This window comes from Pongo pygmaeus, chromosome 4 (assembly GCF_028885625.2).
Source record: "Pongo pygmaeus isolate AG05252 chromosome 4, NHGRI_mPonPyg2-v2.0_pri, whole genome shotgun sequence".
Classification (NCBI taxonomy): domain Eukaryota; kingdom Metazoa; phylum Chordata; class Mammalia; order Primates; family Hominidae; genus Pongo; species Pongo pygmaeus.
Genome location: NC_072377.2, coordinates 176189618 through 176214721, shown reverse-complemented (window position 1 = coordinate 176214721; position 25104 = coordinate 176189618). Strand labels below are relative to the sequence as shown.

Below are 25104 nucleotides of genomic sequence, written 5' to 3'. Positions count from 1 at the left end.
AGTAACCAAAATAGCATGGTACTGGTACCAAAACAGATATATAGACCAATGGAACAGAATAGATGCCTCAGAAGTAACACCACACATCTACAACCATCTGATCTTTGACAAACCTGACAATAACAAGCAATGGGGAAAAGATCTCCTATTTAATAAATGGTGCTGGGAAAACTGGCTAGCCATATGCAGAAAACTGAAACTGGACCCCTTCCTTACACCTTATGCAAAAATTAACTCAAGATGGATTAAAGACTTAAATGTAAAAAACAAAACCCTAAAAACCCTAGAAGAAAACCTAGGCAATACCATTCAGGACACAGGCATGGGCAAAGACTTCATGATGAAAACACCAAAAGCAACTGCAACAAAAGCCAACACTGACAAACGGGATCTAATCAAACTAAAGAGCTTCTGCACAGCAAAAGAAACTATCATCAGAGTGAACAGGCAACCTACAGAATGGAAGAAAATTTTTGTAAGCTACCCATCTGACAATGGTCTAATATCCAGAATCTACAAAGAACTTAATCAAATTTACAAGAAAAAAACAAACAACTCCATCAAAAAGTGGGCATAGGATATAAACAGACACTTCTCAAAAGAAGACGTTTATGTGGCCAACAAATATGTGAAAAAAAGCTCAGCATCACTAGTCATTAGAGAAATGCAAATCAAAACCACAATGAGATACCATCTCATGCCCGTTAGAATGGCGATCATTAAACAGTCAGGAAACAACAGATGCTGGTGAGGCTGTGGAGAAATAGGAACACTTTTACATTGTTGGTGGGAGTGTAAATTAGTTCAACCACTGTGGAAGACAGTGTGGTGATTCCTCAAGGATCTAGAACCAGAAATATCATGTGACCCAGCAATCCCATTACTGGGTATATACCAAAGGATTATAAATCATTCTACTGTAAACATACATGCACATGTATGTTTACTGCAGCACTATTTGCAATAACAAAGATTTGGAACCAACCCAAATGCCCATCAATGACAGACTGGATAAAGAAAATGTGGTACATATACACCATGGAATACTATGCAGCCATAAAAAAGAATGAGATCATGTCCTTTGCAGGGACATGGATGAAGCTGGAAGCCATCATTCTCAGCAAACTAACACAGGAACAGAAAACCAACCACCACATGTTCTCACTCATAAGTGGTAGCTGAACAATGAGAACACATGGACACAGGGAGGGGAACATCACACACAAGGGCCTGCTGGGGCATGGGGGGCAAGGGGATGGAGAGCATTAGGACAAATACCTAATTCATATGGGGCTTAAAACCTAGGTGATGGGTTGATAGGTGCAGCAAACCACCATGGCACATGTATACCTATGTAACAAACCTGCACGTTCTGCACATGTATCCCAGAACTTAAAGTAAAATTAAAAAAAAAAATCATCTCCCTATGGCTGACATAAAATACTTTATAATATACAATTCAATGATTTTTTTCCTTTAGTATTAAATGTTCTGTCAGTAATACATAATATCAATTTTCTGGTTGAAAAAATGGAAATATAATTAAAAAGCAAACTAAATTTCTAATATAAAATATAAAGCCACCCTTCCTTTAAGGCACCTATGAGGGTGGCTTTTAAAAATGAACAGCTTTAAAAAAAATGATATGCACATTTCTTTATTTGCAAGGTCTTTTTTCATCTCTTGTTTTAGGGTAAAAATTTTAAATTATTGCTGTGAAAAACTCAGCAGCAGAGATAACATTAGAGCTGCAACCCATATGCTTCCCTGTCTGGATACCTCTCTTCTAAACACACAGTTTACAAAGGGCAACTGATGAAACAGGACGGCTAAGTGACATGTAATTTGGTGCTAAGCCATATCCACAATGACATATTTTAAACCCAATTAGCTTATTGCCAGATTTTCTCTTTTAGCTACATCTTTGTTAACATTTACATGCAGAATATTTGAATTTCTGCCAGTCTATGCAAATTATAAGGTCAACTGGGCAATTTCAGAGAAGTATTATAGTTGCTCTCTCAATGAAAACTGTGAGTGTATAAATCATCCAAATACATGCATCTTGGCATAAAGGAAGAAGCATAGCTTAGAAGTGAAAGCAGGAATAATTCCCAGAGCTTCTGAGGCAAACTATGTTCCCATGAATTGCTGTGAGAACCAGTTTCCTTATCCATCAAATAAAGCATCTCAACTCAGAGACCTCTAAACTTCTTTCCTGCTTTAAAATTCTATAGAATTGCATTTAAGCACTGAAATAGTTAAAATAGCTGCCCTCCCTTCATTTTGTACCTTTGAATTTTTAAATAATGGTGGCTACAGTCTTCCAATTTATTTTCCATTTCCCTAGTCCCCATAGACAGCCAAGTATACTGTACTTCTTTCTCTCAAAAGGCCTCAATCTTATGTCTCTAATTCTGTTTTCACTAATCATCTTAAGACTTGGTTCCCGGGCTCTTGCTAACTACCTTGGAAATACACAAACCAAAAAAGAAAGTCTGACTGCTGGAGATTTCTGCTAATAGTAGACTGTTTTTTTCACTGCCTGTCACACTGCTTACCTGTTTTGCATAAGTTCTGCCATAAGTTTCAAGATGGGAGTTGTGCATGCTGGCTCTCCATACCACCGCTCGACAGCGTTCTGAAGAAGGGGAAGATATGTTGGGTACCTTTTATAAAGCCTGTTAAAGAATTTAAGGGTCTAAAGAAATACTGTTCCTGAAAATTAGTACCCCCTCAACACACACCCAAAGGGAATCCACATTTGTTCTGTATTTATACTAATTTGTTCTATGTCTATACTATACAATGGCATTTTATAAATTCCGCTCCCTAACCTGCACAGATATACATACATTTATGGGGTTGCTGGCGATTTGTTCTTATTTGTAACATATCCTACACGTTATATTGCTTTGTTCTTAGAATACTGTATAAATAAAATATACATTTTTAAAGTATCATATAAGCAGCACATTTAAAGATTTATGCCTAATGTTGTAGGAAAGGAAAATAAATTTAGTGAATGAGGATAAAAATATATTTGAGTTATTATTATCAGTTTCTTGGGTACTATACTACTTAGAAAAATATTTTTATTATGAAATTAATAAATATGTAAAAGTAGAAGGAACTAGTAATAAACCTCACATATCTCTCAGTTTCAAAATTACATTATTCTTTTAAAAAAAATATTGTTGAATTGCTCTTTTTGGTCTCACTGTAGCTCCAAGGAATATCTGGGATGTTGGCTTGAAGAAAAGCTTTGGGTAACTATTAATCTACTCAACATCAGTGTCACTAAAGATAGTCCCATGTACACACAACGAGACATTCTCTAACATCCTTATTAATAGTAAGGAGTATATGCCTTTGATAAATCTATGCTGAAGGCCATCAGAACCTGGAAAACTGACCCAGCTCCACTGGCCCTTTAATTTACACTGGGTATCTCCTTGCCAAGTAGACATATGAATATAGGATTAAGGTCCCAAACTGTAGCAGAAAAACTCTATGTCACTGCCTTAATTTCTCTTTTCTTTTCCCAATCCTCAAGTCTCTTTCTGATGTTTTCCAACATATTTGTCTTTTGTTTCAGATCAAAATGCTAAACTAAATCACTTAATGGTGTTTCTTTTCAGTGTGGTCTGGGTAGAAATCTCCATGGTGAGGTCATCACAATTTTCTTCCTTGCTCTTAGAATAAATTTCAAACTCCTTAGCACGGTGTTCAAGGTCCTTTAAGATCTGGTTCTTGCCTACCTCCAGCTTCATTTCTTAGCATTTCTGCTCTATGATTTAGCTTTTCATAACTCCCTGCAAAACCACTAATGCCAGCTCTTGTCTCCATTCCCTTATAAACCACTTCTTCTCTCTAACATATCCCTGTCTTTCAATACCTAGCTCAAGTTTTACCTCCCATGGGATGTTTTCTCTATTTATCCAAAGGCATCAGTCTCTTCCTCATCTATGTTCAATGAGCAGTCATGACCATATCTCTCTTACAACACAGCATGTTAGGGTTGGTTGCTTGTGTTATTTGTCTGCCCCATTAGATAGTGCATTTCTAAAGAGCAGAGACCCTACCATCTTCCTGCTAATTTCTATTTGAATGTCAGATTTCAATATAGGTGTCAATTATCTCAGGAGGCCTTCTCTGACATCACAGGCACTTGCCTCCTACCTCTCCCTAATGGGTTAGGAGTGTCTCCTGTGTATGGTGGTGGAACCCGGTGCTAGCACAATCATAGTACTTGTATATCTCTCCTATTATAAGCTTTTTGAGGGCATATACTAAGTACTTATTGAATGCATGGCCTGGCACAAAATAGATTTCAATACATATTTGTTGCTATAAACTTGCAACCTAAAAATGAAGTGTAGCTTATTTGATTACAACTATTTAACTGTGTATTTCACTTGGGAGCTTTAGAAAACAGTTCACATGATGTTCAATGAAAATAAGCCATCTATAACTTTAAGAGTGGTATGCTTCCTAGAAGTGCAAAAAGCAACACTTTCTCCTATTAGACAGACATACCATGTTAAGGCTGCATTTGTATATACTGAAACAGTTTTCTTATCAACTATTTTCTGAAGTCCTATTCTATAACAAGCATTGTTTGACACTTTCCAGAGACACTAGTTAAAAAAAAAGAAAATCCCTGCCCTCATGGAATTTATATTCTAGTAAACAAAATAAATATACATTAGAAAGTACTTCAAAGAAAGCCGGGCGTGGTTGCTCATATCTATAATTCCAGCACTTTGGGAGGCTGAGGTGGGTGGATCACTTGAGGCCAAGGGTTCAAGACCAGCCTGCGCAACATGGTGAAACCCTGTCTCTGCTAAAAACACAAAAATTAGCCAGGCATAGTGGCGCTCGCCTGTAATCCCAGCTACTTGGGAGGCTGAGGCACAAGAATTGCTTGAACCCGGGAGGCGGAGGTTGCTGTGAGCCAAGACTGCACCACTGCACTCCAGCCTGGCTGACAGAGTGAGACTCCGTCTCAAAAAAAAAAGTACTACAAAGGAAAATAAGGCAGGGAAGGGGGATAAGAAGTGAATGTATATGTGAGAATAAGGTTTCAGCTGGATGCAAATAACAAAAATAAAGTCAGTCCACTTGATTAACTTTATTTTGACTGTTATCAGACAACTTACTGTTTTGTTTCTATAGACTAGAAAAGCTGTTATTTTTGATAGATGTAGATACCATGTGCTATGTACTATGCTAAGGGCTGGGGATCCAGAGTTAAGAAAGACAGAGCCTTTTTTTTTTTTTTTTGATGGGGTCTCGCTCTGTTGCCAGACTGGAGTGCAGTGGCGCGATCTTGGCTCATTGCAACTTCTGCCTCCTGGGTTCAAGCGATTCTCCTGCCTCAGCCTCCCAAGTAGCTGAGACTACAGGCGAGTGCCACCACGCCCAGCTAAATATATTTGTATTTTTAGTAGAGACGGGGTTTCACCATGTTGGCCAGGATGGTCTCAATCTCTTGACCTCATGATCCACCCACCTTGGCCTCCCAAAGTGCTGGGATTACAGGCGTGAGCCACCTGCCCGGCCAGGAAGATATAGCTTTTAATCTTGGGGAACACATGCTCAAATCAGGGTGACCAACATATAATAGGGATGCTTTGAGTACAGAAATTCTGAACCAATGCCACAGGGGTACAGGTGAGAAAATATTCCACCAAGGGACCTCCTGAGCACAAACTCATTAGTGGGAATGCATCTGGAAGGCTCATGAGAAAATGGATTCAACCCAAACCTCAGAACCTAAGAATATCAGAGGCACACATAGGCCTCTGCAAGGCATTCTATAATGGCATTAGGACCATGATATTTTTCAGAGCACACAGTATTCACTATGGGATAAGGCAGGGAGATATAAGGGGATGCTCCTTTTTCTGTGTGGAATGAGAGTGGTGCCAATTCTAATATGCTTCTGACAGAGGTGACTGCCACAGAGAAAATGAGGGATTATTGGAAAGCACAACAGAGAGGTTAAAAGGGCTGCAGAGTGAGAGTGCCAGGCTCAATTACAGGGTGAGAACCAGAACTCACTCTAGGAGTTTAATTTTCCAGTGGGCCTTGTGAGGACTATGTACATATGAGTGGGAAGAAGAGAATGGGAGCCCTTAGGTAGAAGAAGCACAGATCTAATTGCTTTCACTGAGATCTTCTCAATGAATTTCTAAGGTCCACACCAGATAAATTAAAAATCAAAGGCATTAATGATATGACACTGCCTTATAGGATACCAAATATGAAAATGTGAAAAGCATCAGGTTTGTTTCTTTACAATATCCATCCATCCATCCATCCATCCATCCATCCATCCATCCATCTGTCCATCTATCCATTCATCAGTTGTTAATACCAGAAGGCAAAAGAATTTTCATTAAAAGTGTTAGGAGACAAGGGTTTGGGGATGTGGCTCCAGAATAGAAATAGCTTGCCAGTTCAGAGCTTAAAGGTCCTCCATGAATATGTAAACATCTGAACCTTTGTTCACAAGGGGACTGCTGCTGGAAGCCTTTTCTCTCTTGTGTCTGGCAAATGCCTATCCATCTTTCAAGGCTTAGCTCAACTTTCACTTCTCTTGAGAAGCTTTCTCTGTCTTGCAAAAAGCACTGCTCTTTTTCTCATACATGCTCATATAGCCCTTTGCATGCATCTTTGTTACAACACACTGACATTTTATTGTTTATTAGTCATGTGTAATCAACTAGAGAGTGGGCTTCTAAAGAGCAATCATTTTATTCATTCTTTCATTCATTTTGCCTGGCACAGAAATAAAACTAAAAAAAAAAAAGCAAAAAAAAAAAAAGCTTGCTGAACAGTGAATTTTCAGCTTTACTTTCTTCTCTATTTCAGTTTGCCCAAAATGATATTGCCAATTACTTTCTTCTTGAAAACAATTCTGATTTTCTTAGTCAATCAAAACCATCAGTTTCTTTATACTACCTATGGAATAAGGGTCTAAATTCCTTAGACTGACATTCAAGAGTCCCAAACAAACTACATTTCCAACCATGAAATGAGTGGTATCTCTAACAAAACATCTTCACTACTGACTCCCTAAACCTGATGCCTAGGCCAACCGAAAACCTGTATTTCTTCCTATTTCCATATGGTCCAATCCTACTTATTTGGTAAGACCCAAGGAAACACCTTCACCTTTCTAGAGCCCTTCCTGATTCCCCAGCTAAATGCACTCACTGTTCTGTTTGTATCTTTGTTATGGCTCTTAGCACTTTCTATATTTGATTATAGTAATTTATGTAAATAAGAAACTGACTTTGTTTGGGGTAGGATCTATATTCCTCATGAACCTAGCACAGCCCTTAGCCCACTTTGCTGAATAAGTGAGCAAATGGGATTCCTTTGTCTCACTATGTATCAGGGAACAGAACTAACAACAGCTGTAGAGTATTTACTTTACGACAGCCACTGTACTGGGCCCTTTACATAATCACAGAATCATGACACTTCTTACAACATACCTGTGAGATAGGTATTATTAGTCTTGTTTTATGGAAAGTGAAATTGTGATTCTGGGATATTAAGTAGCTTACTCAAGACCCACAGTTTAAGTGGTGAATCCAGGACTGGAATCTAGGACTGTCCTATTCCAAAGTTTGTGCTCCTCTATGTATCTTGTTATCTTGCCTTGCCATTGTATAACAGCACTGACTTCCTGATTAAAAATCAGTGAGTTCAATGATCAGATTTTAACAGTTAGAAGACTGCATGTGAGGAAATAATGTCATACAAATTCTTAATTTTTTTCCCAACTTCCCTCTGGATTTTTGATACTTCAGTTTAAGTATGATCCAGGAAAATTTTAAACAAGGAGATCAGATGCACTGCAAGCTAAGGTGTTTTCTTATTGTTGCATTCCCATCACAGGGGCAAAGAAGTATGTCAATGATTCTCCTTCAATTCTCCAGCCCTGGAAACCATTTATCAAGATGGTTGCTGTGTAGTTTCAGGCAATTTAGTTTTGGAAGGACAGAGTGAAAAGCAATGTAGTTTGTGTGGCAGTTAATGCAGTCAGTGTTTATAGAAATGTTTTTGAATTAAATAGCTAACCACTAAAATAGCATTTTATCAAATAATCGCCATAAATAAAATGCATTTTGACTTTAAGATGACATGTGCTCTTACAGGATGTTTCTTCTGCATGCTAAGGATTGTATAACAAATTAAAGAACACACATTTATGTGGATAAAAGGCAAATAAACTTTCCCCAGCAGTAATGTGGAAATCATCACTGACGGTTTGACATATCAATATTTCAGGAAGAATAAATGACTTTCATATCCATGGCATTTTTTTTATCATACTTATTCATTTCTGCATTACTTGAATACTTTGAAAAGAATCTGTACTTTATCACCTGAAACTGCTTAAAGTATTTCAAAATATTTTAATAAAGCTTTTTGAATTATCAAATAATATAACTTTTAAACAAATTTTACTATTATTATAAATATTTGCTCTTCATCCCTCGCCCAAAGGAAAACTATAAATCTTGTCTCAACTGAATGAACACCATTTATCATATTCATTTTGTTGTCAATACAATTATGAAAAGCCCTTGGCCTTTTCCCAAGGAAGCTGATTTGCTACTGAAACTCAATTATTATAAGCAACGCCAGTACCAAACCACCCCATTTGGCAATCTAACACAGCTTCCGGCATAACTGACACTTCTCTCCGCCCCGACCCTGGTAACTTCAACATCTATGGTCAAATGGAGGAGACAAAGGTTTCTAGTTCACAACAAAACATTAAGTCCCAAGATTTTCCGTTTGCTATTTTCTGCCATCTGCTGGACAAAAGTTTCATTTCAGAAAGGTTCCCCCGCTACCCTCAAAGGAGCTAAATAAGGAAATGGAAAACAATACAGTATCTTCTCTAAATTTTGGGCAGTATCAATTATGGCAGATAGTTCTTCTGTGACACTGAGGGGAAGGTTTCTGACCTTGACTCTTGGTTGAAATTGTTGAAGAGAAAAACATGAAATGTTAATCACTAGATAGCCTAGAGTTGTAGACTGGTTTCAAGATCACCATCGATATTACAGTGCCCAAAGTAGACTTTTATTATTTTTCAAATAATGAAAATTTTGATTTTGAGAGTTGCTCTTTATGTTTAGAGAAATAAAAGAGTCAAGCTGGGTGCAGTGGAGCACACCTGTAGTCCCACAGTCCCAGCTAGTTGGGAGGCTGAGGTGGGAGGATCGCTTGAGCCCAGGAGTTTGAGTCCAGCCTGAGCAACATACAAGACCCCTGTCTCTTAAAAATTAAAAAAAAGGCAGAAATAAAAAGGGTCACATATAATTCCAGTTTAACTGTCATTGTTAAGAGAATTTTAAGACTTTCCATGTTGAAATTTCATAATCTCTGTAGATATTATATGTAGATATAAACCATGTGCATGATTAACTCAATGACATAAAAATTTTATCTGTAACCCTTCTCTGGGTACATAAATCTGATGAAGTATATTTTAATAATAATTAAAGATATGTCAGTATCAAATTAATGTTTAAAAATTTTTATAATATGTAGAGTTCTCCCTAAAACATGCCTAGATCCCCTGTTAGTTATATTTTTGGCCATAACTGTGGCATAGTAGTTGACAGTTACCTTTAAGAAGTTTCTATTGCAATTTAATTCACAGGAAACTTTGGATAAGGAGGGTTTAAACAAAGTAACTGAGAAATAGTTTAGATTAAAAAGTAAATTAGCTTTCAGATTATATAATTTTTTTCACATGCTCTGATGGTTTCATGCATAAAAGACACGAAAGCATTATATAACACTTAGATGACTTGCATACAATATCACTTCCTGCCAGGATCAAACATAAGTCATACAACACTATTAGAACAATATTAATGACCATTTACAACTACCAAAAATGTGCCAGACATTATACAGAGTACACTTTACCTATTTTAATGGTTACAATATACCATGATACTGAATTATATCTGTTTTCAAATGAGAAAACCAAGACTCAGACAGGTGAAATGACTTGCCAAGGTTCACAACACAGTAAATGAAGAGCTGGGATTTTAAGCCGTGTCTGTCTATCACCAAAGTCTATGCTCTTTTAACTCTTATATGATAAGGCATTTCTGTGGGGGATTTTTTTTTTTTTTCCCTGTCTGTACTAACCCTTGGCAAAGGTCAATTCAAATTTTACACCAAATGACAAATCTTGACTTATTTATTTTTCCCTTTTCATGTCCATTAATTATTTTCATGATAATGAAAAACTGTGGCATGATGAGTTACGCCTTGAAGAGATAAAACGATCTTCCCAGCCTTGCTAATTGAGATGGAGATTCAAATCTCCCCTCAAAAATGCCAAATGGTAGGATTCATTGATCCCTAAAGATGTTAGCCAGATTATCCCTTCAACTCCAACATAAACAATCATTTGGGGGAAGTAATTTTTAAGTTATCAATATTTAACGGCACCAAAAAAGTGACCTCTCTGAGCTGGGTCTCCAAATACTGTGCTCAGTTATCTGCTCTGCTGCCACTGTGCTGTAATTTTTAGCTGATTACACATTAGTTCATTTAGCTTTGTTTCCTCTTCCCTACTGTGCCATACTATTAAACGAAAGCGAGGGGCCTGGCATCCCTCTGTGCACAGAGCTGGTATTGTCACAGTGTAATAAGGATACATCCAGTCAAACAGCATGGTGTAGCTGGTCTTTGTGTTCAGTGCAAAGGCAATCCCTCGAAGATCTCTTGCCAGCCCGATCAACATACGCTGTCAGTGGGAAAGAGACACAGTAATTGATTTTCACGTTAGCGCAGAGCAGATGGAGTAATAATCAGGCAATAATGACCACATATCTGATTTTGATTCATTAGCTAAAATGTCTCGTTCAGACCTCTTTCTACAGAAAAGCACAGACTCTTTAAACAGACCATCAAATCTGCTGATCAACTCCACTTTACTTCTTATAAATTTAGCTAAGTCATAATTCCAGTAGCGTAGCTAAGCATTTAGTCTTAATATACTTTGTTTCTGAATAATGCCAAATCAGAAAAAAAAGATGAGGATTGATAATTACACAAAACAGATATGTACAGGGTCTAGACATTATTTAATAACAGCAAATCTTGAACATCGGCTTGCATGCAAGTGGTCCCACAACATAATTTAGAGTCTATCCTAGAAAGGCACTGGCATTTAAAAATTCCTAATGAATATCCTTAATAACTTCAGGACAAAATAAAACTGGCCAAGTGACCTACTGGTATTATGATATATGCAGAATGGCAGTCACATTCCCCAAGCGAGGAAGATGTAAGGAAAAGAGTTCTATATTTGATGTCATAAGACTCGAATTTGAATCCCAGCTTTAGCTTTAAGACTTAAGGCAAGGCAATTTATCAGGCTCACTTTTGTCATCTATAAAAGGGGCTAATAATGCATTTCTCACAGAAGCACTGTGACAAATAAATGTGATAAATTTATGTGAAAATGCCTAGCAGAGCTTGATACACAGTAAATGTTCCATAAGTATTTCGTTTTAGAGAAAAAAACCAAAAACTTGACTCTTGAATAGAAGAGATCTGACTTGTACTCTGGACTCTTAATTAAGCTGTCCTTAGGTTGATGCTTGGGAAGAGAAAAAGAAAACCCATGAACAGATGCTAGAATGTCGGAACAAAGAGCACAAATAAACATAATTACAAAACAAGGGGGTGGGATAATTGAGATATACAACTGTGACTTCTAAAGATACTGTTTCATTGCAAATACTCAGCTAGAAAATGGTCTCTGAACTTTTTTTTCTACCAGATTTTCTCTTTTCTCACACTTTGGTAATAAATGAAAACCTCTTTAGGAAGGAGTTCCAATTATTATTAAGCAAACAGTGAATCCTGACCCTCCTCTTAATGGCTGATTCAATTAATTTAATTTCAAAGTAGCAAATAATAGTTTAACTCTCAGAAGTATCTAGAATTTCTCATCCTCTCCATTCTTTCTGCCTAAGAGGTGACTCAATATAACTGGATGTTATTTATAGGAATATTCAGTTTCTACACTGTCTAACAGTTCACAGAATGATGGTTATCTGAATTTCTGAATCTTGAAAACTCTGAATTTTTGTTCTGCTCCTTTAAATTACTTACTCCTTTTTTTTTCCTCATACTCTCACCAGTTCTTATTTTTCTATAACCAGCTGGCCTCCTTGTAGTTCCCTCATGTAACCTGCCATTTGTTTTTAAACATTTTGCCTTTTTATATAGCCTTTTTTCACCACCCGGAGCCTGTTCCTCCTCTTTTTCAGCTTTTCACATTCCTGGCAGCCTCCAGAACAAAATACATCTTCTAAGAAGCCTTCTTCAAACTATTCTATTCTGACTCCTTGGCTTTGCAGTGTTTCTATTAAAGTAGGCTTTTTGTTCTATTTTTATTAGATACACCTACAAGTTTCAGGCTATGCTTCAAATAATTTTAAGCTTCCACATACACATGAGATATTTACCATTTAAGTCTAAATTAGTCAACAAGAACCATGAGTTTTACTTTCTTTGTGTCTAGTACAAAGGGCTCTTAAAATATTTTAGACTATCCTCGTTATACAAAAATATTAATTTTTATTTTATCACAATTTTTTCATTCCTTAAACTATATCAAATTAATAGAAGTGGTCTATAGGACTCAAATCTATTGGCTTTTTTTTTAAAGTGGCAAAATGTGGCTATGAAATTATATCAATGTTTCATTCTAGAAAATGTTACTACAGAGGAAGCATATAATAATGCTTTAAATGAATTCAACTGAACAGAAAAATACAGTGTTAACGTGAATAAGAAATAGATTTCTTATGCTCAAACAATATCTTTTATCTCAAAGCAGCAGATAATACTGCAATAATCTACATGGATACACAAACAACACTAAAGAGAGTGTTTTCTCAATAGCCAAAACATATCCAGCCCCCATATGAAAAAGAAAAGCTGTTAACTAAGAGCTCAACCAGCCTACTAAGTAATTTGAGTGTGAGAGGTGATCTTATTGAATTTGAGGAAAGGAGGAGCTACAGTTTACCATCTCATTTAAAATAGTGCAAAGAGTTTTATTTTAAAAGTTGCCTCTCTCCTATAGTTGGTCAACACAAGATTGATCTGAAGAGTGACAGGCTCTTGTATTTTTAGTGAGGCTGTTTTGGGGAATGGGAGATATCTGGGGATCTAACCCTATGGATTCCTTTTTGGATAGTTAGGGAGAAACTGCTGAGTTCTTCAGTCTGCTGCATGGTGAACAGTTGTCTGTGTGCCAAGTGTGAGACGAATGGGCTGGGAAACAGCTGAAACGAGGCTCCTTCCACCCCGACCCCCAAAACAGGGTTTCTAATGGAAAGTCTGACAGACCCTTTACTGTAGTGGCACTACTGGGGGCAGCTATAATATTATCCTCATAATTCTACTATATAATAACAACAAAGAAAAAGAAGGTGAAGGGTCATTGTGCTTTGTCTTTAGAATTAAGATGGCTGTCTTCATCCTTACAGCATACTCTTAATTCTGAAGACACATCTTAATAACCTCTAAATAGTTCCAACAAAAGAGCCGTGTCAGAGGAATGAGCAGGCCCCAAGGTGTTTCAACTGGAGTGTTTTCATCTGCCTTTATTGCTCTATCCCTCTCCAGAATTAAGGCAATAACCTGTGATAAATTATTCAGGAACTGCTACAGGGATCAAAGCAAAATCATTCTGTTAAAGTGCTGTTTGCAACATTTGGCACTTAGTGCGAAAACTTTTAATGTGCGCATGCTGAAAATCAAGGATTTTAAATAATTTAACATTGTGGAGTTTTTACGAAAGGACTAAAGATAGCAGGTTCCTATTTAACTGCTTCTCTTTCTCTGAGAAGTTTTCATTCATTTTCCTTGAAACTGATGATGTCATGACCAAATCAAAAACGATGCATGAGTCAGGGGAGTACTGGACTATATTTTACCAATGGCACAATTATACGGGGAAACATATGTTTTGAAAGAGTACTCTAAAGCTAGGATTTGTCAGAGTATTTTTTCCTTTTCCCCTTTACTTTGAAGAGAAAAACCCAAGACAAAATTTCAATGTTTTCAATTTTATTAAGAATAAGTAAGAAAATAAAGCTATAAATTTAACACTTTTGCTGCATTTCCTCCTCTCACAACTGTATTTCAATTTGGCAACACAGGTCCTTAATGTTTAAGTTTATCCTGAAATCTGCATTTGAAAATATCTATAAATAGGGAGTTAGAAAATCCTGGTAAGAGGTGCAAATTAAATGAATTTGGCAGTCCTGCGGCATTTTCATAGAGATATTTTAACAGCATCACCTCCTGTGGATTGGAATACTAAATACTTTATTGAAGAACAAAACAGAAATGTTTTTATCTCTAGTACTTGCAAAATGAAGTACCTGAAAGCACTTTTGCACGTATTATTTATTCATCATGATAGAAAAATAGCCTTAACCTAATAAATTACATTTAAAAGCATTTAGTGCAAAAGTTTTGTTTATGATAAAGCAACAGATTTAGTTTTTTATCGGTAGCTTAAAGCACCAAGTTTTCTTTATACAAATTAGACAGATGGTGCTTACAGTAGAATTTACTAAAGGTCTGTCACAACAAATGCAGCCAAGCTGCATATTTAATCACTGCAGAATCTTGTCTACCTGCAGCTGCCAACTGCTAATCCAATTTCCCTGATAAATGTGGCAAGAGACACGATCAGCAATAAAGAGCATCTAACTCCATTTTCCTGCAGGGCGTCTTTTGATGAACATTTAGGACGGAAGCACGGAGTGCACTGTGTGGCCTTGGTTCGTGGCAGCTGCATGCATTCTGAGGCACAGTTCTCAGGTTACTCACTTAATTCTGCCACTATCATTACGTTGCTATTGATCTCAGTAGCTGTTGCCTACACAGCATTACTCTAGATGAAGCTGAATCAGGCAGTTATCATGCATCAAACTTGCTCAAAAGCCTGGAGATTTCCCCTTAATTACTTGTGATTTTATTTGCAAATACCGTTAAAGTGTAATCAAGCAGTCACTTTCCAGGGTCGTTAAGAACTTGCTGGTTTAGGGATATATCACTGGAACTCCATTAAAGATGACTCTAGGAAGATGGTTTCTATCAAACTAGATGGGATTACAACAAAATGGTCTTGGAATATAATGAAATCTTCAGATGAGACAGACGTAATTTTCATAAAGATGATGTTTTTCAACTTCACTGCTTCTTTTTGATAAAGGGCAGAAATAGCAACCTAAAAGCTGCAAAGATTTTGCTGGTCACTGAAAATATTTGGAAGACATCTAAAAGATACAGCTAACCTGAGTGGAAACTCTGGTGAAGAATTTCAGGAAGACTATAAACACAAAGAGAATCTGTAAGATCCTTCTTTTGGTTTTAAAATTCTATAACTATAGCATGCTGATAAACATTAATTTCAAAAATTCTTTTAAATTAAGAGGTATAGCATTTGGCTGATTATTTTTTGGTAGAAGAATTACATAAAGATAATTATCAAAGGGCATCATTTTTCTATTTGGCTTCTTACTGCTAGTTTTTTTGTTTTTGTTTTCTTTTTTTTGGTGAAGAGACACTATGCAAAAGATGGTTAATATTTCCAACATACTTCAAATAACTATGAAATATATGACTCAATTATCACCAACAAAGGTGTCTACATTCTCTGGAGTGCATTTATTAGTCTGTTAAAAATAATAATCAGTGTCCATTTATTTAATATTGCCCTGATACATTGTAATTTCAGAAGATACTATTTCTATTTAGCAGTGCTTGTGGTTCCCATCCCCCTCCTTAAAATATGGGGCTGTTTTGTCACAGACAGCTTGCTACACTTAAGGGTTTTACTAATAAAACATAATGTTGTCTTAGATATTATGACTGTTGCCACAGCTGAACTGACTTGTCAAATCAATCCTAATATGGCTCCCACAGGCACATAAAAACCTTATTTAGCTATCAGTTATCCTAATCACTTTGTTCCGTTTAAGAATGCAATACTTCAAGACCAGTTCCTATTTATACATATATGCCTAGCCATTTAATAAAGTCTTGATTTATATAAATTCTTGTTTAAAAAAATATTTAGAGATGTAGTGTTTTAGTATGTGTATGTTTGTGCATTCCTCCATATAGATCTGTTGAAACATAACAGTGCAGGACAGACGAGGGAATAGGGGTATTTAAAGTGGTGTACCCACAAGAAATATCCTATTAAAGGTAGTAACTGCCACAGGAGACAAATCTATGTCATCTTATCATGAACTGACTGTCCAAAACTATTTGCTGACCTCAAAGTCCATTTGTGTAAGAAACTAGAAAAATGCTTAAATAAAAGTAAAAATTAAAGACATGCAATTGGGAAAGCAGGTCTGAGGAGGCAAAGAGTACACACAGACATGCAAAGCCCTTTTCTGTATCTAGATATCCTAGAAAAAACAAAACTGTTATTCCTCATATTTGGAAACAAACCCACCTTTACATGTTCTTGTTTAAAGTTGTTGTTGAATATTTGTAACACTGTTTCAAAAGCAACTGTAAGAGGCAGCATGAAATTCTCAAATTCATCCTCATCTTCACCTATCAGAGAAACAAAAGGGTCACTATGGTTTAAAATGCATAGAATTGTACATTGTCCTCAGCATTGAGTGCTTCATTTAGGCTTAGAAATATTCCCGAGAAGGGGTCAGCCTGCATTCACATCCATGCCACATTTTGTACTTTTGCTCACTGAATATTCTGGTGTTTTGCCTTCTCTTTTGCACCAAATGAAACAGCAAAATTACTTACCAGCCATTTTTTTTTTTCCTGGTTCTTTAGTGGATCTAATAGACTCATGCCCCAGGCATCTCAGTCCTTTAGCTCCTAGGGCCCCTAGAGCTTCTCTAATGCCTCAAGGAAGGCCACTTTCAAAGCCTCAGAGATGCAGTGTTTTTTTTCCCCTTCTCTTTGGGTGCCAAGGCCCTAAAGGGCTCATAGACTCAGGTGCCCAGATAGCTCTAAGTTATTATTCTCTTTTATTTATGTTCTTTTTAATTAATTTATCAAATAAATGGCAGGGAAACTTTAATCTGCCAAAAAGGATGGGGTCCCTTATGGGTCATTTGGATTTTAAATACATTCTCCATGGGTACACTTCTTCCACTAAGCTTCCTTTCTTTCTTCTTTTTTTAAATAGAGAAGAGGGAAAAGAGACATTTCCTATTAACTTTTTACTTTAAAGGTAGACTGAAGTTTCCTCAAGGATTCTGTCAAAGCAGAATCTTCACTTCACACATGGATATGCACAACTGATAATTTATATAGTATTCTTTTTCAAAAGGGGTTTCTTTTAAATGAGAGATTGAATTCACTCATTCATCCTAAGTCACAGGGAGCTACGAGCTGCACTCTACTGAAGAAACAGGCAGAGAAAGGTTAAGTGTCTTGCTTAAGGTGGAATACTTAGTTGGAGGTGGAACGACATGGTTCAGACCTCCTAATTTCTATTCTATTAGTAGAGTTTTTCAATAGAGTATTAGAGAGGAAATGAGCTCAGAGAAGGTCCTCAAAGTTTGGTCCTTGACCTGGGAGCATCAACATCACTTGTGAACTTGTTAGATGTAAATGCCCAGGTTCCATCCCAGATCTATTGAATCAGAAACTCTGGGGGTGGGTCCCAGCAATTTTGTTTTAATAGGTCCTCCAGATGATTCAGATGCCTGTCAATGTTCGAAAACCACTGGCAGCTATAGTCATTTTTCAGACAAAGTAACGGAGGTCCTGGCAGGATCAAGATCCTTTGACTCTTAAGGAGTGGCTGATCTGGCTGACTCTGATCTTCTGTGATTTATCTCTTTCCTTCAATTTCACATTGTTTCAGGAGTACAACAAAACTGGGGACTTAGCTTTGTTACAAACAGATGCCAAAGGGCCAACAAATCTTTACTGGTGTGCCGTTCTAAATGAAGGTCAGTGTCCTGAGTAAAGAGTAAGGCAGACCAAATTATAATCTCTTCTCTGTCAACTGGCTATGTGACCAAGTGACTCCTCTTAGATACACTCTTCTCTGTTAACTGGTGATAACATAGACCTATACAGATGTTATTTTTCAAGGCCCAGGTGAAATAATATCTTTCCCAATGTCTAAGCTAAGCTTTCCTAAATCCCAATCAAGTTACCTCCCCTCTCCCTTTGGATTCCCATAGCATTTTGCCTGGCTTTTTTTGAGATGGAGTCTTGCCTGTCGCCCAGGCTGGAGTGCAGTGGCGCGATCTCGACTCACTGCAAGCTCTGCCTCCCAGGTTCACGCCATTCTCCTGCCTCAGCCTCCTGAGTAGCTGGGACTACAGGCGCCTGCCACAATGCCCAGCTAATTTTTTTGTATTTTTAGTAGAGACGGGGTTTCACTGTGTTAGCCAGGATGGTCTTGATCTCCTGACCTCGTGATCCGCCCGCCTCAGCCTCCCAAAGTACTGGGATTACAGGCGTAAGCCACCACGCCCGGCCGCCTGGCTCTTAACTATCGTACCAGTCTGCCTTGAATTGCAGATATTTAAGCATATATCTAATAATAGCAACAATAATACCACCTACATTATACCACAACTACCATCTGATCAGGGTTACTGCGGGAACTAAATGAGATAAAATTTATAAAGTATACATGTAAATTACTAGTTCTACTAGCTTACGCTGATAGTATCTTCAGATTAGCTTCTACAGCACTGAGACTGTGTATCTTTGAGTTTCTCAGTGAAGGAGAATGATGTAGGGCTCGGCAGTAAACAGGCCCAGGTGTCTGACTTTACCGTATATTATTTAACTTTGGATATTTTACTAATTACTCTGAGTCTCAGTTTTCTCATCTATAAAATAAGCATAAAAATACTTATCATTGAGGGTCACTGTGAAGATTAAATGTTATAATACATGGAAAACAGAAGATGCTCAATAAATAGTAGTGGTGATACTAGCACTATAGTATTAGCACAGAATAGAGCCTGGCATTATTAGGGAAATACTGTGTTTAGATAAAAAGTAATTTCTCAATTAAGGTGAATTTTAGAACATCTTTATTTTCTTAACACTTGACATAGAATAATACAATAAATAATTGAAATATACATTATCAAATCCTAAATACATAAAATATATGCACATTATACTTAAGCCATGTAATCTTACTCTTCTAAGATAAAGTATTTTCTAAATGTGGAATTATTAATGAGAACAGTGGCAATTATCACTGCAGGCACATAATGGTGCTAGAAGGAATGGATGCTTTGAAATCACAAAGTTTATCTAAGCTTAGCTGGGAGCAGTGGTGAATGCTTATAATCCTACCTACTTGGGAGCTAGGGTAGGAAGATCCCTTGGGCCCAGGAGTTTGAGACCAACCTGGGCAACATAGTGAGATCTCGTCTCTTAAAAAAAAGAAAAAAAGTTTATCTATGCTTGAATCCTGGCTCTGCCACTGTTAGCTGTCTGGTTTTGGATAAAGTCACTTTAGTCATCAAAGCCTTAGTGTGCTCACCTGTAATTAAGAGACATAATATTTACTTCATAAAGTTAGCCGTGAGAATTAAGTAAATGACAAAACATCTGTAACTACCACCCCCCACCCTGGCCCCATCCCCCCGCTCAGTGTCTGGTACTTAATAAATGACAGCCATTAGCACTATTGTTGTCTTGAGTCTAACATGGACTTAGAGAGGTGATTATGGTAATCAAAAAAAGTATAACTGCAAGATTGCCAGCCCAGTGTCCTTCCTTTGGGAACAAAGTTTTCCAAAGTAAGAATGCTTATTCAGAACAAAGACAAATTCAGACTTTTAACATTTCAACTCCTAACTTAATATTCTGAGCGACAGATAAAAAAACTTCCTGATTCCATCTCTTTCTCCATTCACATTTTAACGCAAACAAGGATAGCAGGAGCACAAGAGACAAGCCACCACAATGTGCAGGGAGAAGTCAAGGAGCAAATACTATAAATACAGTAATGTGAGCAGCAATTCTACTTAAGAGTCACGTCCTCAGAGAGGCCTTCCCTGGCCACCCTATGTAAAATGGTGATCACAGTCCCCTCCCCTCACATCACTTTCCAACCCCATAACCGGCTTTACTTTTCTTATGGGACTTACTATACTGGCCATTCATTGACATATTTATTCATTTGTTGTTTATCCTCTCTATTGGGATAAACAACAAAGTTCCTTGGGAAGGAAGTTGTTCTATTTCCATCATAGAGTATCCCCAGTGCCTTGAATAGGGTCTGACACTCAAGAAATATTTGTGGATTGACTGAATAACAGCTGTTATTCCTTGAGTGCTTATGCAGGCAATGGATTTGGTACTTTATTTGCTTAAAAAATACTTATGTGGCTCTTACTGTTTTCAAAGTACCGTTGAAGTCATTAATGTTCAGAACAATCTCATGAAGTTGTACGATTTTCTTCATTTTAGATGTGAGCAGAGAGACTGAAAGGAATTAGATAGCCCGCCCAACATCATCCAGCTGGTAAATGTCAGCGAGCCAGGATTCCCAATCAGGTCTGCTTTACTCCCAAGCTCATGCTTTTCCAGGTCTCTGATAAGGTGGAAGGCATCAGAGATGGGGACTAATGTTATTGTCACAGAATCCTGAATTTGGAGCTGCATGAAGTCAGAAGACAGTGAAGATCAGCCAGCTTGGTTCTAGTGAGGAAAATGGAATTCCTAGACAATCACTTGGGTTTAAAGTAGGCAAATATAAGACATTGGTGCATTATAATATAGAAATGTTTACATTTTTAGTTAGCACTGTTCCTGTGATTGCAACGTGAAATGTTGTGCCACCAAAGCTGGAGAACTGGATATTTTTGTTTATATCATGCAAACAACTTTTACAACATTACTATTAGAGATTTTTCTAATCTGTATTACCATACAGGTATCATTTACTATTTCTGATGCAAAAGGAGAAAACATGAGCTCACTCTCTTACAACTTCATATTCAAGTATGTAGTCATATATTTAGTGTTGCAAATGTATATATGATTATTTTATGAATAATAATTGAAGCTGTTAGTTTTTTTCTTAGTAAGACAAAGGTACAGAAACCAATATGATTTGAAGGTAAAGTGCCAATTTATGGACTAATATTTTCATTGCCATCAGGAAAAGTAAATGTGAACATAACATTGTAAGTTCTCAGTCATGTATAGATAAAAATTATAAATTCCTTAGCTTTTAGGTAAAACCCGAAGCTAATCACCTCCACTGTGCCTCTGAGAATATGTTTAAACAGAAAGCTATTCATTTTGTAAGTTCTAAACATTTTTTTTTCCTTCAGAGACATCATATTAAAATATAAGAGTAACTGTTTTAGTATGTTGGCTGGCAGATATTTTATTTGTAGGACATTTCATTTATTATTTTGTACAATTTAAAACCTCCAGGGGTGGAAATGTAAAATGGTACAACCAATGTAATATGGTGTACTCAATGTGGAAAACAGTTTGGCAGTTGCTTAAAAAGTTAGAGTTGCCAGTTGACCCATCAATTTCACTCCTAGGTATTTACTCAAGAAAACTGAAAATACATGTCCACACAAAAAGTTGTATGCAAATCCTCACAGCTGTATTATTTCATAACAACCAAAGGTAGAAAAAACTCAAATGTTCATCAACTAATGAATGGCTGAACAAAATATGGCACATCGAAAGTATGGAATATTATTCAGCCATAAAAAGGAACAAAGTATTAATACATGCCAAAACATGCATGTGCCTTGAAAACATGCTAAGTGACAGAGGCCAGATACAGAGGCCACAAATTGTATGATTCCATTTATATTAACGCCCAGAATAGGCAAATCCATAGAGACAGAAAACAGATTAGTGGTTTCCAGGGTTTGGGGGAGGGGAGAAGAGGAGCAATTACTTAATGGTACAGGGTTTTTTGGGGGGTGATGAAAATGTTGTAGAATTAGATAATGGTGATGGCTGCACAATTTTATGAATATTCTGAACATACTAAATACCAATGAATTACGTACTTTACAAAAGTGAATTTTATGGCATGTGAATCTAAAACAATAACACCAACAATAAAAATCTGGGTTTGCTCCCCCTCCGAAATGTACACGAAACAGTGAAACTTCTCATTTCCTTAAATTTGAATGCAAATAGCAGCTGGATTACTGGAGAGGTGGGGGAAGTGGGCAAGGAGAAGCAAGTAATAGAAATGATATGGTAACTGTAAATGATGGTAGCCAACAGTTACTGAGGATTTACTGTATAAGTACTGTGTGAAACACTTTGGCAATTGTGATAAATCAATATGGCAGGTAGAATACAGAATAATTACTGTCTCGAAGATATCCGTTCTAATTTTTGGAATCTGTGAGTATGTTAGGTTATGTGATAAAGGGAAACTAAGGTTGCTAATCAACTGACTTTAAAACAGAAAAGTATTCTGGATTATCCAGGTGGGTACAATGTAATCACAAGGGTCCTTAAAAGTGGAAGAGGGAAGCAGAAGTCAAAGAACCACAAAGATGGCAGCATGGGAAGGATTCGGCCTGAAGCTGCTGGAGAAAGGGAGGCCATGAGCCAAGGAAAGCAGGTGGTCTCCAGAAGCCACAAAAGGCAAAGGAACAGATTCTTCCTTAGAGCCCTGCTGAAACCTTGATTTTAGCTCGCTGAGACCCATTTGGACATCTGACCTCCAGGATTATAAAATAATACATTAGTATTGTTTAAGCTACTACCTTGCGGTAATTTGTTACAGCAATAATAACAGAAAACCAATATAGTCAGTAAAGGTCAGCTTTATTGCCAACCACCCCCACCCCCCATTTTCATCTGAAATACAACCTGGGGCACATGGCATCTAATTAAATTCATACAAAGTGCAAATCACTGAGTAGAAACCAAAATGCATTTCAAAGTAAATACCAATTAATGTGACACCCAATTTCTTTCCCCCTTTCTAGTAACTCCAATGTGCATGGCTTATACACAAGACATTTTCAATTTATTTTTGTAAGATTCAATTAGAATGTTTTATATTTCCATCCAAGAATCACATCCAACACTTTTGCAAGAAAGTAGGTGTAATGAAGCTCTGGTCCAAACTAAGGAAAATCAAGAGGAGAGATAAACAAGGAGACATAGGCACTGGGCGAAGAAAATAATCCATTCAAAACCAAGTAACAATGGGCAATCTCAGAAGAGCTGGTGACTTCTGCAGGTCTAGGCCCAGATCATCTGCTATTTCCCAATGCTTCATTAAGATACCACTTCTAAGTTATATTACAGTAAAACTTTGAGAAATGTGCTTAACTGGCCCCTGAAACTTGGGCCACAATTTGGTTTTCATTTAAGTTTCCCTCTAAATTGCTTAGGAGTTCTAGCTAGTTTTGAAATGACCTGTGGCTTCAGGCAGGTCAGGATATTTTAGTATGTGTTTGGAAGTGTCATCAGATCTTGCTTCCACAGGAAAATAATAGCCCTAAATATTGAAGGCAGAGTAGATGGCATTAAGAGCACCAAACTTGCCTCATTTTGAGGTCCCAGTAGCAGTCAATGCTTCTTCTAATAGTGCACTCAATAAACATTTCTTAATATTTTCTAAGAACTTGCTTTGTGATAGGAATTGCTCTAGGCCTTTTTATATATCTTTATCTTATTAAAACCACATGACAACTCTTCTACGTAGTTTTCTCCATTTAACAGATGAGAAAACTGAGGTGCCCTTTAATTCTTCTCCCTAGGGAACCAGAGTGTTTATTTTAGTTCCCGGAAAAAAAATACACTGCCCACTGCAGACTATAGCTACCCATTTTCAAAGAATCCCACCCTAAAAGTCTCATCCATGAAACATCTCATTCCCTGGGGTGCTCTGGACTGTCTAGCCTCAAAACCAGGTAAGTTATTAAAACTGGATCTGGACTTAATACGCTGCTTTCTGACTACAGCGCCAGCTAATTAGTCTTAATTATCTCATTATAGATTTTAAGTATTTCCAGCTGCTTCTTTACCCCTTACTGCCCACTCCCCCATCCCCCCATGTCTATTTTTCAGATAATCTCTGCCAAGTCATGGACACAGTTGATACATTGATGTATTCTTCCTATCTATCAGCTATTTCTGATCAAGCCCCTCACTTGCTAAACCTGCCTGAGATACCCACCTCTGTGTTCCTTTATCCATGAGAAGAAATATGCTTTGGCCAATTATTAGGCATAAGAACAAATTTTAAAAACTACGTTTGACTTTCACTCACCATCAAACTGTAATATACCTATACAGCACAAACAATAAACATGCATCTATCTGTTTATTTCATAGAAGCTTAGAAAGTAATCCTTTCTCATTTTCTTTCACTGCCCCCAAGCCCCAAATCAATCATTCGGACCAAATAGTTCAAATAAAAATGAAGGAAAAGAGTTATATTTCTCGATTGGTTGATAAGGTGAAAGATGAAGTAATAGTTTAGTAAAAGTGGATGAAAATATGTGGTCAGAGGGCTACTACTTACATGGCTGACCCCTTGGGCAGGTCATTTAATTTCTATGAACCTCAGTTTTCTTTTCTTTTTTTTTTTTTGAGACGGAGTCTCGCTCTGTTGCCCAGGCTGGAGTGCAGTGGTGCGATCTTGGCTCACTGCAAGCTCCACCTCCTGGGTTCACGCCATTATCCTGCCTCAGCCTCCCGAGTAGCTGGGACTACAGGCGCCTGCCATGACGCCCGGCTAATTTTTTGTATTTTTAGTGGAGACAGGGTTTCACCGTGTTAGCCAGGATGGTCTCGATCTCCTACCTCGTGATCTGCCTGTCTCGGCCTCCCAAAGTGCTGGGATTACAGGCGTGAGCCACTGCGCCCGGCCTCTGAACCTCAGTTTTCTAACAGATAAACAATGGAATAATACCTATTTAATGTGGGCAGGCGGATCAAAAAGGATCAAAAAGGATAAATGCCTATGAAGGTGGTTTATAAACTATATATTTTTAAACAAATGTTAACTATCATTAATAAAGAAAAGAAAAAAATTCCTTCCTG

General features: G+C 37.2%; 1 protein-coding gene across 10 annotated transcripts in view; it reads right to left on the bottom strand.

Annotated features, from left to right (window-relative positions):
• RANBP17 (RAN binding protein 17) overlaps positions 1–25104 on the bottom strand; it is a 432110-nt gene that overhangs the window by 86342 nt on the left and 320664 nt on the right. For all 10 annotated transcript variants that reach the window (XM_063665353.1, XM_054488237.2, XM_054488236.2 and 7 more), the window contains 3 exons: positions 16553–16656; positions 10710–10798; positions 2562–2669 (listed from right to left, as the gene is read on the bottom strand). In XM_063665353.1, the coding sequence (XP_063521423.1) occupies positions 2562–2669; positions 10710–10798; positions 16553–16656 (301 nt within the window). The remainder of the gene's footprint in view (positions 1–2561; positions 2670–10709; positions 10799–16552; positions 16657–25104) is intronic.